The following is a 19,540-nucleotide window of genomic DNA, read 5'->3' as shown; positions in this document are numbered from 1 at the left end:
ATGTTTTACCTGCAACTTACTAGCTGCTTTCAAAGTAAAACTCCCAAACTTGGCTGCCCTTTTATTAGACACCAGTGGGATCACCTGACTATAATACTCTTGTATTTGACTATATGTATTTTGTGGTCACACCCTCATTGCACCCCCGCCTAATGATTTTAAAAACTAGTGGTGAGCACAACTTTCCCTTGTTTGTTATATATATATATATATATATATATATATATATATATATATATATATATATATATATATATATATCTGCCCTGTGGCTTAAATTTTAAATATAGGGAGTCATATATTGAATAATCTTAAATGTACTAATTGTCTAGTTACCCATGACAACTGCATGAAGCATTTACAGTTGTCCAGTTGTGATTGTTTGCTATGGGTTACTAGACATTATTTTTTTACCTTTTAAGTATTTTAATTACTACGCTGTTAAACTATGGCAACATCAGTTTTAAATCAGCATTAAAGTCATACAAAAGGAATCGCTGTAAACAGGACTTGATTATTAACATGATCTGTAAAAAAATATATTTCTACCATGAAATATTGCCCTTGTATTCCTATATTTCTAAAATACATTTACAGTTTATATATGTATTTTACAGGTATAGGATCTGTTATCCGGAAATCCGTTATCCAGAAAGCTCTGAATTCCAGGAAATAAGTAAACATTTTAAAATTGATTTCCTTTTTCTCTGTAATAATAAAACTGTACATTGTACTTGATCAGAAACTAAGATATAATTAATCCTTATTGGAGGATAAACAATTGGTTTTCTTCAATTATACTGTAAATGATTTTTAAGTAGACTAAAAGTATGCTGATCCAAATTATGGATCTATCTGGAAAACCAAAGGTCCTGAGCATTCTGGTTAACAGGTCCCATAATTGTAATATAAAAGTAAGTGTGGACAAAAGGACTGAGAAGCAGAGGCCTACCCATAGCAGAAGTATCAGGTTGCTTTTCACAGTTCCACAGTAACCCAGCATTCCCACAATAATAAGAAAACAGCAAACTGCGATCATCACTGGATGGAACACTGGGAAGTAAGTGAGAACTACAGCTTCCTCAACCCTGAAATGACAATGTAGTTTTGCAGATAAATTTGCTATTTAAATATATAAAGATATTTAAGCTTCAAATTTTATTATACAATCAAGGGAGGCCAAATTCTACAGAGAGAAGACTTGGAACTGCACTAAACATCACCACTCAAGCCTGCAACATCCACAATACTCTGTACATCTTGCAGGTATTGACACATGTGGATGTAGGAAACCAATAGCACAGAAAAAATAAAAGATGTATGTGTGTAGGGGCACCTAGTTATTTTTATTTATATTTCTGTATTTACAGAAATACAACTGCATGTTCAAGCTACTATTAAGCTAAAGAATGTAGTATTTGATGATATCAATTTTTTTGATCCTTGTCAGAACTTTTTCAAAACTAATACAGACATTAAGGGGGTTATTTATTAAAGTCAGAATGGTAAAAAAGCAAAAAAAAATCGAGTTTTTTAACTATAAAATTTGAATAGAAAGTTGTAGAATTCCCCTGTGGTAAACTCTATTTTCATTCTTTGATAAATATGCTCTTTGATGTACCTTCGAGAAAGTGCAATTAGATACAGACAATTAGCCAGCACATTGAAAGTACAGAAAACAATTTTCAACATCATGGTTGACAAGAGAAGATCAAAGAAGTCAATCAATACAATGGAATTTTACCCTGATGTCAAGGCTATAAAATTCATTAAGCATATATTAAAAGCATAAAACAGAAAAAGAAATCAGTGTTACCTTGTTTCTGCAGTTAGTGTAAGCACATTATTAATGTAGTCCCTCATCCAGGCAGAAACTCCCAAAACACATACCGACATCAACTAAAACAAAAGACAGAGATTTATAATTAGACAAATAAAAGCCACACATAGCCATATATAGTTATTTCATGACTACAGATAAGTCCCTTGTGCCTGCCCTCAGCTGTCATGCACTGCGAGTTGTATTTCTAATGTGGCACAAGTTGTAGAACACAGCAAGGTTTCAGAGGAGTTTCAGAGGCTACTTCCATCTCTGCACTAGAAGAGGCAAATTTTCATTTTAGAAAGTGGAAATTCAGCTGTTAAATTTACCAGAAGCTTTCTGACATCCCTAGTAAACTGCCACACACTGCCACTTGAGGCAAGGTTTTCACCTAAAGGGCTGCAAGTTCTACCCCTCAATTCTACCTGTGTCTGCTACTTTTCCAGGTGTTATATATTTAAAGTGGGGTTTTGACCTGGGGTAATGATTAAGATATTTACCTTATGGTCAAAACAACTACCCATGATGCAATCTCAGAATTCTGTGCAATCTTATGCACATAACAAGACTATTATTACACTTTAATACGGTTCAAATTTTTATTAATTTTCTATAGCATAACAAAAGTTCAAGATAAAAGGTGACAGAAAGATTACTTGCATGTCGATCGCCAATGGGTATATTTACATAGTGCATCATATAAGCGAGTTACTGTAAGCTAGCTTTTTACATTGAAGGCTTATTCCATCTTCTGTCAGCTGTGCCTTGATATGGTAAGGGAGGGTAGGGGGAGGGGTAATGTCAAGAAAATTTTATTAGCAAAGTGCAAAATTTGGTATACAGTTAATTGCATTTATTACAGTGTGGTGTATGAAAGAAACACTTGCACCCCTGGGAATGCTGAACTCTGTTCAATCAGGCACAAGGAGCAGTCTACACCATCAGGAGGTGCAGGCGAGCTCTGTCCTAACTGTCTGCCATTAGGCTGTTAATTGATGTGCAAGTTGGGGGTGAGTAGGAATAAGTGGGGGAATACCTAATTACCTTACCCCACTCAACTCTCTTGGATAGAGTGCTGCCTAACTCAAAGGGGTCAAAAGCGCTTAGGTCAATTTGCATATGGTGGGTAGTTGTATGGAGGTCTTTATTATAAATGTTGGTGCAAATGCTTGAAGTTACCACTTTTTATTACAAATGTCCAGGGACAAAAAAAAGTTACCCAAAAAAAGTTTGTCAGGACTTTTGCAGGCAATTCTGCTTCAAAAAAGGAAAAGTCGCCAGCGTTTTTGTAACTGAAATGCATTGTATATGATATGATGTAAGTGACAGAAGATTGAGGAAGATCTAGCTTCTTTTAAGCACTTCGTCTGGTCTGAGGTGGCAAAGTCAACTCTTGCAAAAGATGTAATGTTCAGTAAAATCCGCAATCTGAATTTGCAGAGTAACGATTGTTCACCAGAGAGAAAAGTCGCCTGGCGATAGAGTGCGAATGAACGCTAGTGACGGTCCCTGCGGGTTGCAATGCTGGCGAAAAGTTGCTATCTTTAGCCACTTTGCTCTTTAGTAAATCTGCCCAAAAGAGAGCACTCTGCAACTGCAAAAAAAAGTCTGATTGTGGCCTTTTTTTGCACTTCACACACTTCCTTCTGTAACATAATGAAGCCTTCATTTGCCTCTTTGTGTGAAATCAAGATCTTTTAAAAATCTTTCAAAGGAATGTGTGTTTTATTCATGTACACACTTCCACAGCTATAATTCCTAATAATCAAATTCAGATGTAATAATTTATGAATGAAAACCTGGACAGTCAATGCCCTATTTGTTACATGTCCAAAAAGGAAACAACATTTGCCCACTTTTCTTAGCTAACTGATTGCTCAGCCTGAACAGTCATTTTTAGAAAAGATGGCCATCTGGGTATGTGGCATTCAGAAATCTGTTCCTTTGGATGTGTGGCTAAACAACCAGTTTACATAAAATTAACTGTATGCATGGCAGTATGCATTAGCCTACATACTGAGGTTTTATCGCTGTTCGAAATAGCAGCATATGCAATTATTCACGTTATTTCTTTCCGCAATAAATGGTAAATTGTTTGTACAGGTATTATTCAGTTTTATGCAGCATAAAAATTCCAAATTTTTTTCCAACAAAAATGTGTTATTGCTGATAAATGGTTCTGCTGCCAGTCCAGAGAATGGAGAATGACCTTTATTGTTCCTAAAGAACACTGACAAAAACCCAATGATTTTGGTCATTCGCTTCCAGGAAATAAGCACACAGCTGCCAAACAAGCATGATGGATGCATTGTACAATCATGTTCAACATTACTTTCTATTTTTATGTATTCAATTTATATTGTCCAGAGGGAAGTAAGGTTCAGAAATAATCATTTTTGGTTCCAAAGTCAAAAGGATACAGTAGAAAGGGTCGAATTGAAAATTCAATTTCAAATTTTTTATGGTCAAAACTGTCAAATTCGACTAGGGAATTATCCAAACTCAAAATTAGAGGTTTTTTTTAAATATTTTTATTCGATTTTCAAGATTTATCATATTCTGGTCCTTTAAAGAATTTGAATTCAACTATTCACCACCTAAAACCTGCTAAATTACTGTATCAGTCAATGGGAGTGTTGCAGTGACCAATTTGGAGTTGTTTGTAGCCTTCCTGACATTCAGGTTTTTTTCAGAGAAAAAAAAAGTTTTCAAGTTGGTAAAATTCGTCCAAGTTTAAGATATTTGATTTTTTTCTTAAATAACCCCCCAGACAAATTTCGAGTATATTCCAATTTAAGGGAGTTTGAAAAAACTCACATGAATTAGAAATCCGACCCTTGATAAATGTTCCTCTATGGGGCCCATTTATTTAGCTCGAGTGAATGAATAGAATAAAAAAAATTCGAATTTCGAATGTTTTTTTTTGGCTACTTCGACCATCGAATTGGCTACTTCGACTACGACTTCGAATATAACTAAAAATCATTCGACCATTCGATAGTCGAAGTACTGTCTCTTAAAAAAAAACTTCGACCCCCTAGTTCGCCACCTAAAACCTACTGAGGTGCAATGTTAGCCTATGGGGAAGGTCCCCATAGGCTTTGCTTTTTTTGGTCGAAGAAAAATCGTTCGATCAATGGATTAAAATCCTTCGATCGAACTATTTGCGGTAAATCCTTCTACTTCGATATTCGAAGTCGAAGGATTTAACTTCGACAGTCGAATATCGAGGGTTAATTAAACCTCGATATTCGACCCTATGTAAATCTGACCCTTTGTGTAGGCAATTCCCTTAGCCCCCCCCCCCCACACCTTTATAAATGACCTTATTATTTATCAATCCGGTATACTTTTCTTGGTATGGTGTTCTTTTTTTTACAGGTATATTTTATGGTAATTTGAGGAGGGAGAAAGCTACAGAGTGTATAAATAGGGGCCTACCGCAAAGCATGTGGTCAATCCAGTACAGGACAATCTCATGCACAGGCACTGAAAAGGTCATGTCTATCAAATCAAAGTCTTGAAAGATTTGCTGAATTACAAAGTTAAGACAGAAAAAAAAAATGGAACTTCATCCTGCAAAAGCCAGATAATAAGATACTCAATTGGTAATATTGAATATAATTATAATGGCAATGTTTTTTAACCAACACATAAGTATTAAATACACTGTTAATATATATACGTATATATATTAATATGCTGACTAAAAAGTCCACCAAAAATTCATACAATATCCACAAAATATTGTCACTCCTACTTATAAGCTTGATATATGTATATTGAAAAATTTTCTGCATCAGCTGCAGACTAATTATGTATGCACCATTGTGATTAAGCTTGCTTCCTCAAGAATGAGTGTTCAGTATAAGGGCTGAACTCAACGGCGCGATGAGGACCATTTCGTTGCATGTCGATCGGCCTGCCAGACGTGCAAAATGTAATGGAACTGATAGAGAAACTGCAGGTATAAACTATACACAATACGACTGTCAGATGAAGACGCATCGTGCGGCATTCACATCAGACAGTCGTGTCGGCTACATGTCGTTTGTACCTGCAATTTCTCGATCAGTCCCATTATATTCTGCAAGTCCGACATGTCTCATGCGTGTCATCGTCATGCAACAAATCAGTCCTCATCATGCTGTGGAGTTCAATCCTAAATCACAAATGGTGTCTTGTATACCAAAATTGGTCTTCTATTTGTAAAACAACTCCCATTGTGATGCTTATATTGATATCCAAAATACTTCAGCACAAGGTTAGTGTGTTGCTCGTATTCTTAGGTGCACTGATTTGCTAGCATGTGAGTAATAGTTCAGTGCTTAACAGCACATTGAATAAGATCATGTTATGTAGTGCCAATACTTATCCACCATTGCAGGTGTGATATAGATCAACTTGATATTAAACTCCCACTGTTTCATAAATCAATGTAACTTCTGTTAAGACATCTAATTACATCCAACAAGCAGCATATCTCTCAGATTTGCTCAGTATGTGCCTGGGGAGAGACAAATCCTGGGAGACATCTGTGCACAGAATCAGAAAGGGGCCCCTCTTCCACAGGGGTATTCACATCTTGAGAAGTATATTGGAATCTTTTCAATACACACATATCAAGCTTACAAGTAGGAGTGACAATATTTTGTGGATATTGTATTAATTTTTGGTGGATGTTTTAGTTCAATATTAACAGCAGTTATTTACAGTATTGTGATAACACTATTACTTTAAAATATAATCGTTTGTGTCACAGGAGGGAGGGGCCACTCCTCTTACAGGAGCCTTAGGGTTTTAATTTGTTGGCATGGTTGACTAATAAACATCAGCATTATAATTACATGCAATATTATCAATTAATTATCTTATTATCTGTCTTTTGGGGGATGAAGTCCTATTGTGTCGTTTGTCTTCTATAATGGTAATTTAAGTATGGACACCCTCTAAAATAACCGATTATCTTTGCTCAGTCCTTTTTGTTATTTTAGCTGAATTACATAGTTATTTTAGATTTGAAAAAGACAACCATATTCAACTCTTTGGTCTACAGTATCTTGCAGCCTTACTGACCCACCAGGCAAAAATAAAAAAAACGTTTTTGCATACATATTGCTGTTCTGAAACATCATCAATAGGCTACACCCTATCAGGAAAAGCAGCAACAGGGCAGGTTATTTAAGAGACTTATATATGACAAGAGTACACACAAAGAAAAAATTTGAACATCCCAAAGGCTAGCCCTGACAGAAGTATTAAAAACTAAGAAAAATGACATTCAACTATTTGAATATAAATGCTAATAATTGCAGTTGTACATAAACGTAACACAGTAAATAATTCAAACTATAAAACACATTACTAGAGTTGTCCTTATCATTTCTGTAACCCCACTTCTTCTTTGATTAAAGAAAACATTTCTGGCATTGCTGCCAGTACAGGGTGGTTGTAGTGTATGCTGATCAAAGGAATAATTAGAAGACAACCCTTAGGCTAAGGCCACACTAGGCGATAGCGCCGCGATTTGACTCGCGGCGACTTTTCGCCGCGACTTTTAAGCCGCAATCGCTGGGGAAACTTTTGCGCTGGCGTCTATGGGGAATCGCCAGCGTAAAAACACACGCGGCGATCTTTTTTCTATTGTCGCTCGAAATCGCCTAGCGAGGCAATTTCGAGCGACAGTAGAGAAAAGATCGCCGCGTGTGTTTTTACGCTGGCGATTTTTCGCGATTCCCCATAGACGCCAGCGCAAAAGATTCCCCAGCGATTGCGGCTTAAAAGTCGCGGCGAAAAGTCGCCGCGAGTCAAATCGCGGCGCTATCGCCTAGTGTGGCCTTAGCCTTAGATCTTTGCAAAATACACAGTAATCCAATTTTGTGCTTAGCAAAACCCTTTGGTACTTTCTTTTAGCCAGATGTAACGTGAATCCAAGCATTTCCACCTGTTTAACACACTGCAACTCCCTGCTGTTCTTGACTCACCCAGAAAAGCAAATTGAGGGTGTAGAGCAGACAACGAAGGCACTTCACAGAGTCCTCTCTGGCCATTATGCAATCCTGATACAGACAGCCCCATCGTTTCACCACTTCATCCTCTTAGGAGTCCATGAGAAATATCTCTTCATACAAAAAGAAAAAAAGATATGCATCAATCCCTTGCAGATTAGTAGAAGAAGCTTGCTTTTTGTGAATTATATAAAAAAAAATGAACAGGGTGTTACCAACTTTATATAACTTGGAAAAAGTACAGCAGTAATATCTATTTAATGCATTTCTGAATATGAAACCTTGATAATATTACTACAGTTCTTTGTATCTTTTGTTAAAAATAAGAAAAAAAATTGAAAAAAAGCAATCATATGCCACAATCAGATCCATTTCTGCAGGGTAAATGTAATGAAATACTACATTTCTTCTATACCGCATAAATAACTGTCAGCAGGCACTGAATGCACAGAGGCTATTCTTTCATCCGTTCCATCGTTTTTTCCCTGGTCCCTGAAGATACATATTATGTTACACAGAAAGGTATAGCGTTTTTTTAGCCACCTGTCATACCAAGCTCTGCTAGTGCAATAGAAGCCCTTGTTCTACATGTCCTAATTCAGACATTTTAAGAGAGAGGAATAAAACTGGAGTTGGTGCTACTTCAGTGGCTGTTCCATATTTAAAAAAAAAAAAAAGTAGCAGCGTAATCACAGAAATGATTGTCTTACTTTCATAATATGAAATCACGAGTTTGCAGAACAATCACTTCTTGCATACATCTCACGCTAAACTATAAAGGTGTCTATAATAAATAAAACTATTAAAGTAAAATATTGCATATTTCATATTATTGCTTCAAATACTACATTACATTGGCACCCTAGATTTTTACTGGGGCACAGACATCCAAAAAAGGGAATAAAAGAAAAGAAACAGCTTAAATTGTTTACATTAAGTAGTGATATAGAATACAACAGAGCAGAAATATATGCAAAATGATACAAAGCTGATTTGAAAATTGTACTTCTTGATTTATTATACTATAGAATGAACCAACAGCAAACATCCTCTTGATGCTTAAGGCCTATTTATTTAGACAGTACCTGTGTGTGAGAGCAGATCCTCAGCGTGCTGCTCTCACGTAGCGTAGAGCAGTGTGTGAGTGCATAGGGTTCTGCAGTCCCTGCTTGGGAATGTGAAAAGGATTGGTTGTGTACAGCAATGGAATGCAGGAGATATCCCAGCATGGGGGATGTAACCTAGAGCCTTTAGTGTCTGTGCAGCTGTGTATCAGAATGAAAGCAGAATCAATACAGACAGGGTGACCATAACTGCAGAACTGCAGAACTGCAAGTAAACACAGCACATGGCACTGTGTAGCCTACTGTATTGCATTGCCCACAGGACTGCTAACTCATTGCAAAACTTTGTCAATGTTTGTCATTTTGATTGTGCTTCTTTTACTGCACAAATATTTTTGTGACAGCATGACTTACATTATACTGTAGACATGTGTGTAGCTGTTGAGAGATGGAAGCATTTCCAGGACAAGTAAATCTTTCCACATGAGCTAGCAAATCTGTGGCATGTTTTGTGGAGAGTCTCAGCTCTGTGCTTCCTATAGTACAGAAGCCCTCTGGGTTTTTCAGCTGTGCTCTGTCCTGCCAAAAGCAAGCTAACTGGGGAAAGAAGGCTCATAGGCATGCGCTGTTATTTGCTCACACTCACTGTTAGGTCCTACAAGACATCTGATACATCATGCACCACACAGCTAGGAATAACTCAGCCCAGGATTCATTCCATGAACTGGACACAACCGTTTTCCCACTGTAATATTTTCACATACAGTACATGCCTACCAACACTGCAGATGAATTCCCAAACACCAGACTTTAAAATTAGTGCTGGCTGGGAGTTGTGTTACCAGCTTATTTTATACGCTAACATATTATTGTATATAACATCTTTCACATTCACATTTAGAAAGTATGATCTAGTACAATGCAAATCCCATCATATCAAAAGTGTTAAAAGTATGTTATTAGCCTCTGTTATGTGTCAGGACAAAATGGATAATTCTGAGATATTTTATGATAGTGGCCTTTTTTATTTACATTCTCTTAAAGGACATGTAAAGCCTACATTTTTATGTATATGTATATAAGTTGGGCATATCTTCCCCGCCCAAGCCACATAATTTGTACTGCATATACCCCCTCCATTTGTCAGCGTCATCACATTTTCCTAAAACAAATAGCAGCTTTCAACCGGCGGCCATTTTCCCTCTGACACATCATCAGTCACATTGATATCTGCAAACAGGACATGTATGCTGTAAAGTTCATGCAATGCAGAATGCAGATTTACATAGGCACAACATACTTTGATAAAAAGTACTGCTGGAGTTGAGTGCTGTAATGGTTAAGCTGAGCTCAGGAGAGGTGGTTAGGAGATATCCCAGCATGGGGGATGTAACCTAGAGCCTTTAGTGTCTGTGCAGCTGTGTATCAGAATGAAAGCAGAATCAATACAGACAGGGTGACCATAACTGCAGAACTGCAGAACTGCAAGTAAACACAGCACATGGCACTGTGTAGCCTACTGTATTGCATTGCCCACAGGACTGCTAACTCATTGCAAAACTTTGTCAATGTTTGTCATTTTGATTGTGCTTCTTTTACTGCACAAATATTTTTGTGACAGCATGACTTACATTATACTGTAGACATGTGTGTAGCTGTTGAGAGATGGAAGCATTTCCAGGACAAGTAAATCTTTCCACATGAGCTAGCAAATCTGTGGCATGTTTTGTGGAGAGTCTCAGCTCTGTGCTTCCTATAGTACAGAAGCCCTCTGGGTTTTTCAGCTGTGCTCTGTCCTGCCAAAAGCAAGCTAACTGGGGAAAGAAGGCTCATAGGCATGCGCTGTTATTTGCTCACACTCACTGTTAGGTCCTACAAGACATCTGATACATCATGCACCACACAGCTAGGATTAACTCAGCCCAGGATTCATTCCATGAACTGGACACAACCGTTTTCCCACTGTAATATTTTCACATACAGTACATGCCTACCAACACTGCAGATGAATTCCCAAACACCAGACTTTAAAATTAGTGCTGGCTGGGAGTTGTGTTACCAGCTTATTTTATACGCTAACATATTATTGTATATAACATCTTTCACATTCACATTTAGAAAGTATGATCTAGTACAATGCAAATCCCATCATATCAAAAGTGTTAAAAGTATGTTATTAGCCTCTGTTATGTGTCAGGACAAAATGGATAATTCTGAGATATTTTATGATAGTGGCCTTTTTTATTTACATTCTCTTAAAGGACATGTAAAGCCTACATTTTTATGTATATGTATATAAGTTGGGCATATCTTCCCCGCCCAAGCCACATAATTTGTACTGCATATACCCCCTCCATTTGTCAGCGTCATCACATTTTCCTAAAACAAATAGCAGCTTTCAACCGGCGGCCATTTTCCCTCTGACACATCATCAGTCACATTGATATCTGCAAACAGGACATGTATGCTGTAAAGTTCATGCAATGCAGAATGCAGATTTACATAGGCACAACATACTTTGATAAAAAGTACTGCTGGAGTTGAGTGCTGTAATGGTTAAGCTGAGCTCAGGAGAGGTGGTTAGGAGAAAAAAATAGAATCAAACAGCTAGAGCAGAGTTTCTATGGGAACAAGCAATGCTATCTCTTCCTTGGCTGTTACACTGGGGGAGTGTTTAGTAATCTGAGCCGAGAAGAACTGAGCATGCTCATTTGCCAACAGCCAAAGCAAATTCCTGAGGGAGTGGGCTGATTGGGTTAGAGGAGGAGAAAGATTTCTAAGTGATTATGGGGATACTGCAGCCTAAATGTTAACCTTTTAACAACCAGAGTGGTAGTTATCTAAAGGTTTCAAAGAGGCTGTTTACTTGTTAAATTTTTGTGTAGGGGGTTTACGTGTCCTTTAAATCTTACAGACTGAGGCTAAAATTTGTAAAAACAAAAAGCAAAAAAAAAGCCTTTATAAGAAAGTGTAGTATGGTGCAAAAATATTCTTCTACTTTTCTAGTAATTTCTAATAATTTGTGGAGGCTCTGATTTTTAATTTGTGTATTCACTCTGTTTCAGGATTACAATTGGGCTTCTCCTATCACCTGATTTAACCAATAGGGAAGTGAATAGGGGAAATCATTGTTGTATTTCACCCCAAAGTCCCATGCACCCTTTCACCCCATCCACTGTTATTTGAAGTGGTGAGATGGCAATAAAGTGAAAAATGCTACAGTCCTAAGGCACCCATACCCTGTATGAAGGCGAGTTACTGGAAGATAACTATGAATTTTATATTTGTCTCCGATGCCAGATACCAAATATGTAATAAAAGGTGCAAACCATGCTACAAGTCTGATCACCTATAGCAATCAATATGCAGGTGGCATTTACTGATCACCTGTTTAAAAGCAAACATTTCATTGGCTGCTATGGGCACTTGGGCAAACTTAGTGCCTTTTATTACACAGGGGGTAGCCTTCTAAGTGGGGTCACACACAAAGTCATTCACTGTTAATGTTTGCAAGTGATGAAGAAAATAATAATTTTATCTAATGACCCTTATATGTCTTCTAGCAGGTTTGATGACATCTAAGCATATAAGCTAACAGCACAGTCAAAATACCACGTTGCATTTGTGTGTGCATAAAATTAGAAAAATCCATGCTGAAACCTCAATATATATATATATATATATATATATATATATATATATATATATATATATATATATATATATATATATACAGTATATTTGTACCTATGCACTGTGGTTAATCAAGTTGCTCTGCAGCAAAAACTCCCAGATCAATTTACTCTTTGGCTTTATGTGCCAATACCTAGATTCAAACAGGTACACTGTTGGTTTAAGTGCAGGCTTACCAGCTCTGTGGTGTACAGGCTGCTGGCAAATCAGTTAAACTGTATGTGCAATGTTTTGTATAAACATTTCCTAAAGTTCAACGAAAAAAACTGCTCTTTTTAAAAGATTGTATAAATTCATGCTTACCGGCTCTAACTGCTGTATGGGCTGTTTGCAGCTCTGTCTTACTGTTTTTGTAAAGAAGGACTAGGTCCGCCTTAGGGAGGCCATGCAGTAGTGGGCACTCCCCTTACAGTGTCTCTATGCCCAGGGAGGGGAGAGGGTTAAAGGAGTGGGCTAGGATTGTGGAAACGGCACTGAGGTGACATTAATAAGGGTTGCCAGCAGATATCTTTAAAGCTTTTCGTGAGGGGCTGTGGATTCTTTTCCTCTGGGTGCAAAGAGCAACATATCTATCAGGAAGGATAAAGGAGCAAAATGTTAAAAACAAAAAACAGCCTGTTAAGAGTCTAAAACATTTCAGTACGCTGCTACTTCCTGCCTTCCTGGTTCCTGCAGAGCAGTGGATATAAACTTCCCTTTCCAGCACATACTGCTAGAGCAGAAGATTTTCTAAATTACAAGGCAATTGAAATGCATTTATTTTACAACAGTGGAATGCAGTCCTATGATTTACAAGGGGTGATGATTAGTAGTTCTTATTTTCTAGGCGTTCTGCTGTAATACTCACAGTAAGACAAGAATGTATTTGAATGATTTCCAACACAATTTTATTTACTGAAATTGCAGTCGCATGTTTTAATATATATCATTCATTTAGTGCTTTGGCAAATAATGCCAAGAACTATAGGGGGTAACTGTAATTCATTGGATCTGGTGCAAGGAACAGTCGCCTGAATGCATGGGTTTAGAGCCCCTTAGTGCTGTAGCACTTGCACTCTGGGGAAAAATAGAATAATAACAACCAACCTCAAGCTGATTTTTCTCTGATGTTTAGATACTCAGAGCATTAGGCACATTCAGATATTGAGAGTTGTAGTTAAATATTAAAACATAGGTGCAATGTCTATCAATCTTGATGTATCCATTTGAAACAATTGATACCAACCAAACATTTTTGTAATACACTAAGATAAAGGACTGCAAATGGTAGCAGCTAAAAGTATCAACCACTACAATAACTGCCTAAAAAACCATAGATAAATATAAGAATGTGTTTTAATTGCTTTTAAACATATTGGGTTAAAGGAAAACTATACCGCCAAAATAAATAATTGACCAACTGGAAGTGTACATTATATTTAGTGGCCTATTAAAGATTCTTACCAAACTGGAATATATATTTGAGTAAATATTGCCCTTTTACATCTCTTGCCTTGTTCCACCATTTTGTGATGGTCTGTGTGCTGCCTCAGAGATCATCTAACCAGAAATAATATAGCTCTAACTGTAACAGGACGAGGGAGTAAAAGACAGAACATTGTCTGTTAATTGGCTCATGTGACCTAACATGTATGTGTGCCCTTAATTTGTTTGTGTGCACCATGACTCATTAGATCCCTTAGTACTTAAAATGTAGGGTTGCCCAATGGATCATACTGCTAGAAAAGTATATTATTATGAAAATGGTTTATTTAGATGATTCAGGGTTTTACATATGAGCTGTTTTATGTGATATATTTGTATAGAGCCCTGCCCTACATTGTTTGAGGGTAAAGTTTTCCTTTAAATGTTATTTCTTACATAACAGGCTAAATGAACAGATATGTCTGATATTGGCCAGCACAAAGTGGCCATATCAGGTACAGATTCACTACATGCACAGTGTAAAGTGCACAATTAATATGTGCCTGTTTGTGTATCTTTTAACACTACCATAACTCATTGTATTGCTTATATCATTCTAATTTTTTCTGCAGCAACAACTTAACTTAACAACCACTTAGACTTAGGGTATATGTTTTTTTGTCATCATTACATATTTAAGAAGCCCATTTCAATAGATTATTATGTGATAACAGGCACACAGAGGAGTTTTGACCATCACTGTTTTCTGTCTGTCAGAACATTATCCTTAGGTGATTAGCACAATACAATGCATGACAGGATTCCTTTCCCTCCCGTTAACAGCTGCTCAATCAAACATTACATTTGTTTATCTTCTTGACCTGCATTTCCTGCCAATCACAAATGTGTGGACCTATATATATATATATATATATATATATATATATATATATACATGTAGATCAGGACAGCTCCCACCTTCAGTTAAAGCTACCTCGTAGCTGCCCCTGTGCCCGGAGTAGAATATTGATACAAAAATGAACAAAAAACCAGCACCAGGGGTCTTTGCAGTGAAAAAAACTTGTATTGTCACATTAGTATGTACAACCGACGTTTCGGTCCCTCTTGGGACCTTTATCAAGGTGATATTACATACATAAAAAATCATTTAAATACCCTCCACCCACATCACGTGACTGTGCCTGCATTGGCTTGTGCAAAATTAACTCTTTATGGCCTTATAAATAGCAGCAGTGAATCATCTTAAAACAATGATTAAAACAACTTCCAGTTTAATAACATACATTGTGCCTAAGGCACTAGTGCATTAAAGTGCTGCGTGCTAAAGTAGTGATTAGGCTAAAAAAGCTTAAAATCTCTAAAAACATATTGTAACGGCACTTGCAGGTTATTGCAAACCATGTGTACTTCTAACCCATGTCTAGTTGGTACAAAAAATCAAAAACTGTTGCTATGTTACATCTGTAACCAATATTCATATTAACTATTAACTTGCAACATATAATTCGTATCTAAACAATGTTTCAGATCCTAGCAAAGGTTAGAACGAGCAAAGTGATTGCTATATTGTTTCCTATTTTCTTTTTCCTTTTTTACAAATACATATAAAGATTATCTCTTATCCAAAAAGCCGTTTAATTGGAGGGTAGAATTTAGCCCTTTTGGAGCAACACACCCTAGTTCAAATGTCCAGAATGCTTCCTTTTGTAGTAAGATCCGGTCAATATCACCGCCCCTCCGTGGGTTTTTTACCATATCAATGGGCATGCATTTAAATGTGGATATGGGGTGCTTCGCTTTAAACCAATGTTGGGCAATGGGTTGTTTAGATATATCCTGTTTCACTTTTTTGCTGTCATAGTTGGTATCTAATGCCGCCCGTATGATGTATATCACATTTTGTGATCGACAGGTTAATCTATGTTTTATGTGGTACGTTTTCCCACTATGTGGATTAAAAAATTGATCCCCAAGTATTAATGTGTTGCACATCACACAGTTATTACATTTAAAAACTCCAGGTTTTAACGTCATGCCTCCTGTTGACTGTACATACTTCTTAGTCGGGTCTGCAGGTGTCAGTAGTTCCCTCAAGTTTCTGTTGCGTTTAAAGCCAAAACGGAGCTTCCTGTTCACGAGTTTCGACATGTCAGGGTCGGTACTGACCAAAGGCCAGTGCTGTAAAAGAGATTTTTTGATTAGGGAAGAACATGGCCCATAGGTGTTCATATAGAACAGGTCATCCTGATTCCTATCTTGAGTCGAACTTTTGGCTCGCAATAAGGTCACTCTGTCCAAACTCAATGCCCACTCACTGGCTTGTGCAATAATTTCGTAGGGGTATCCCCTTTCCAAAAAGCGTGCTGACATGGCCTGCAAAGCTTCCTTTCGTTCCCCAGGATCACTCGTGATTTTAACCACTCGCAACATCTGTGATCTTGGAAGAGAATTCACCAAATGCTTTGGATGACTGCTCCTGTAGTGAAGCAATGTGTTCCTGTCTGTTAATTTTTGGTAAATTTTTGTCTGAAGTTTCTTATTAGGCACATCTTTATATACCGTAACATCCAAATAGTGCATTGATATATATATATATCCAGCATAAAACATATATCTAGTGATGGGCGAATTTGCGGATTTCGCGCGAAATTCGCGAAACGGCGAAAAATTCGCGAAACGGCGCCGGCGTCTCGTTTTTGACGCCGGCGCCCGTTTTTCCGACGCCGGCGCCCGTTTTTGACGCCGGCGTCCGTTTTTCGGAAAAAAAATTTTGACGCCGGCGAATTTTTTCGGCGAATTTTCGCGGGCGTTTCGCGAATTTATTCGCCTGCCGCGAATCGCGCAAATTCGCCGCGAATTCGCGCCTGGCGAATAAATTCGCCCATCACTACATATATCTATTTAGTGTATGCAGTTGATTTACTGAACAATATAAACAGAAACAGAGAGATCAAGTAAAAGGTGCTTCTGGTTTCTTTTTTTTAGAGTCCATTTAGCTACTAAAGCTTGTGTCGCAACTTATGTGCTTTAGTAATTACACATGTTGCTGTTCCAGTTTTTCTTTCAATCTGTGTACAAATTCAGTCGCTTTTGCTGTGCTGATGTATGCAATGTCAATAACGGCATTAGTGTACGATTCCCTAGGTGCACGTCAGTTGCATGTGTAGGCTTTGCACACTAAGGGAATCCTCCTCTAGAGAGGTTAATACAAGGGCTCACTTGTGTCTTTGGGCCATATAATTTGCACGCAATTCATGGAAAGATTTTTGCATCTTAGATTTCCACCTTATATAAACAAATCATTGTTTAAGGGCTTTAAGAGCAATCCGTATGCTGGTGTGGTGAAGTTAGTTTTTTTCTCAGAAAAAGGCAACAAAAAGCATAACATAGCAAAGCACTTTTTTATTTTATACTATTATAGCAATGAAAATTAAGTGCATCTTACATACAAAATGCAAATTTGATTATGGGCAGAACATGCTCTCTCACATTCTACAAGCCCAGCCCAACTTTTATGAGAAGCAATGTGAGACTAATTATGCAAAATGATTTAAATGTTTGAGCACTGTTTCATACAAATGCTTTTTTAAACATTATGCTTTTCCTATTGGAATTGGCAGCTAATATTTGAATTACAAATGTCATAATACTACAGAATGGTGTACCTTCACTGTTTAATATAAACAAATTACCACAGATAATCACAGGCTACTGGAGAAAATCATGTTTGGCATTATCGTCAAAGGGATTTTCATCCTGTCTTTTTATTCATTGTTGCTCTGACCGTCTTAAAGCATTCTTTAAGTTTAGAATCTAGTTGTTAATCTGTTATCTATGGTGCCACTTACCCAAGAAACAAGGCAGTAGTGTGAATAGATAGTGTGTATAGCAGATTGGTCAGTGACCCCAGCAATCAGATTGCATTTTAAAATTCTGGATGGAGGGTAAGTCAAAATAAAAAGGCAATCAGGTCAAAGCTATAAAGAATTAGAACTTTTCGTCAATTGGCTGATGAACACTGTATACTTTAAATCTCAAGGAGAATTCTCATTATTAATGTCTATATTGAATATTGTTTTAGACACAAATAAGATTTTATATTGTTAATAGTGCCCATGCATTTCTATACATATCTTTGCTGAAATACATTTAATTCCTAAAACATATATATATCTTTGATGTAGACACTGTAGGGGATATGTTCTGCTATTTATGTAAGGAAAATATAAAACATTCATCAATGGCTTATATTGGTACAGGACCTGTTATATCGGATTCTCAGGACCTGGAGATTTCAGGATAATTGGTCTTTCTGTAATTTGGAGCTCCTTCCATAGTTTGGACATCTGCTTAAAAGTCATTTAAACATTAACCCAATATAATTGTTTTCCTGCAATAAGGATTAACATTATTCAATTGGTATCCGAGATGGAGGTTCTCTTCCTACCTTTCTGACTGCACCTTAAAATTTTGCTAACAAATCCTCTCTCCAAATTCATCTTAGTGTGGGGGTGCCTCAGGGTTCTGTACTTGGCCCTCTGTTGTTCTCCTTGAACACTCTCTCTTTAGGAGACCTTATATCTTCACTTGGCCTGTAAAACAATGACATCCAGATATATTTTGACACCCCTCCACTAACCTTTGATGTTCAGACCCAGTAGCTTTTTCCTCCTGGATGAACCAATGCCACTAGAAGAGGAGAACCGCTCGCACACCCTGGCCTTTGATCCTGAGCGCCTGGTGCACAGTGAAGGAGGGATCGGCACCCTCCAAGTCAAACGTAGAACCAAGAATTTCACTTGCACTCAAAGGCAGATAAACGCACTTTATTGGCAGAAAAGTGCAACGTTTCGGGGATGTCCCCTTTGTCACCCAAACCTAGCCCATCCCTTCATGCCCCCAGTGCTCATTAGCAAGCTGCTAGGCGGTATGCTGTCCCTGCCAACTTGCCGCCCTAGGCCTGGGCCTTTGTGGCCTCGCCACAAATCCGGGCCTGCTTTCACCAGTACTATTGAAAGCACGACCATAAACCCTGTTAATTCAGCATGCTGCTTGGGGATCATTACTGACAGTCTCTTTCGTTCGCTAACCCTATTAATACTACTGCTAAAACCTGTTAATTCTTCCTCAACAATATAGCCAAGATACGCTTTTCTTTCAGAAACAAATCCATGTGCTTATCCTATCCTGTTTAGACTATTGCAATCTCCTTCTAACTAGTCTTCCTGCCTCCCATCTATTTCCCCTCCAATCTTAAACTCCACTACCAGGATCCTCCTGCTTTCTCCTAAGATGGAACCTGTTCAACCCCAACTAGGGATACTGTCATGGGAAAAATGTTTTTTTTCTAAATGAATCAGTTAATAGTGCTGCTCCAGCAGAATTCTGCACTGAAATCCATTTCTCAAAAGAGCAAACAGATTTTTTTATATTCAATTTTGAAATCTGACATGGGGCTAGACATATTGTCAATTTCCCAGCTGCCCCTGGTCATGTGACTTGTGCCTGCTCTTTAGGAGAGAAATGCT

General features: G+C 37.6%; 1 protein-coding gene across 1 annotated transcript in view; it reads right to left on the bottom strand.

Annotated features, from left to right (window-relative positions):
* Nucleotides 1–18,052, bottom strand: part of tspan12.S (tetraspanin 12 S homeolog) — a 63,660-nt gene extending 45,608 nt beyond the window's left edge. Inside the window, exons 1-5 of the mRNA XM_018255857.2 lie at nucleotides 17,861–18,052; nucleotides 12,891–13,156; nucleotides 7,807–7,943; nucleotides 1,817–1,899; nucleotides 953–1,088 (exon numbers count right to left, since the gene is read on the bottom strand). Of these exons, the coding sequence (XP_018111346.1) occupies nucleotides 953–1,088; nucleotides 1,817–1,899; nucleotides 7,807–7,872 (285 nt within the window). The 5' untranslated portion in view covers nucleotides 7,873–7,943; nucleotides 12,891–13,156; nucleotides 17,861–18,052. The remainder of the gene's footprint in view (nucleotides 1–952; nucleotides 1,089–1,816; nucleotides 1,900–7,806; nucleotides 7,944–12,890; nucleotides 13,157–17,860) is intronic.
* Nucleotides 18,053–19,540: the final 1,488 nt, after the last annotated feature.

This window comes from Xenopus laevis, chromosome 3S (assembly GCF_017654675.1).
Source record: "Xenopus laevis strain J_2021 chromosome 3S, Xenopus_laevis_v10.1, whole genome shotgun sequence".
NCBI classification, from domain to species: domain Eukaryota; kingdom Metazoa; phylum Chordata; class Amphibia; order Anura; family Pipidae; genus Xenopus; species Xenopus laevis.
Note: the sequence above shows the minus strand (reverse complement) of the source record. Positions and strands in the feature narration are given on the sequence as shown.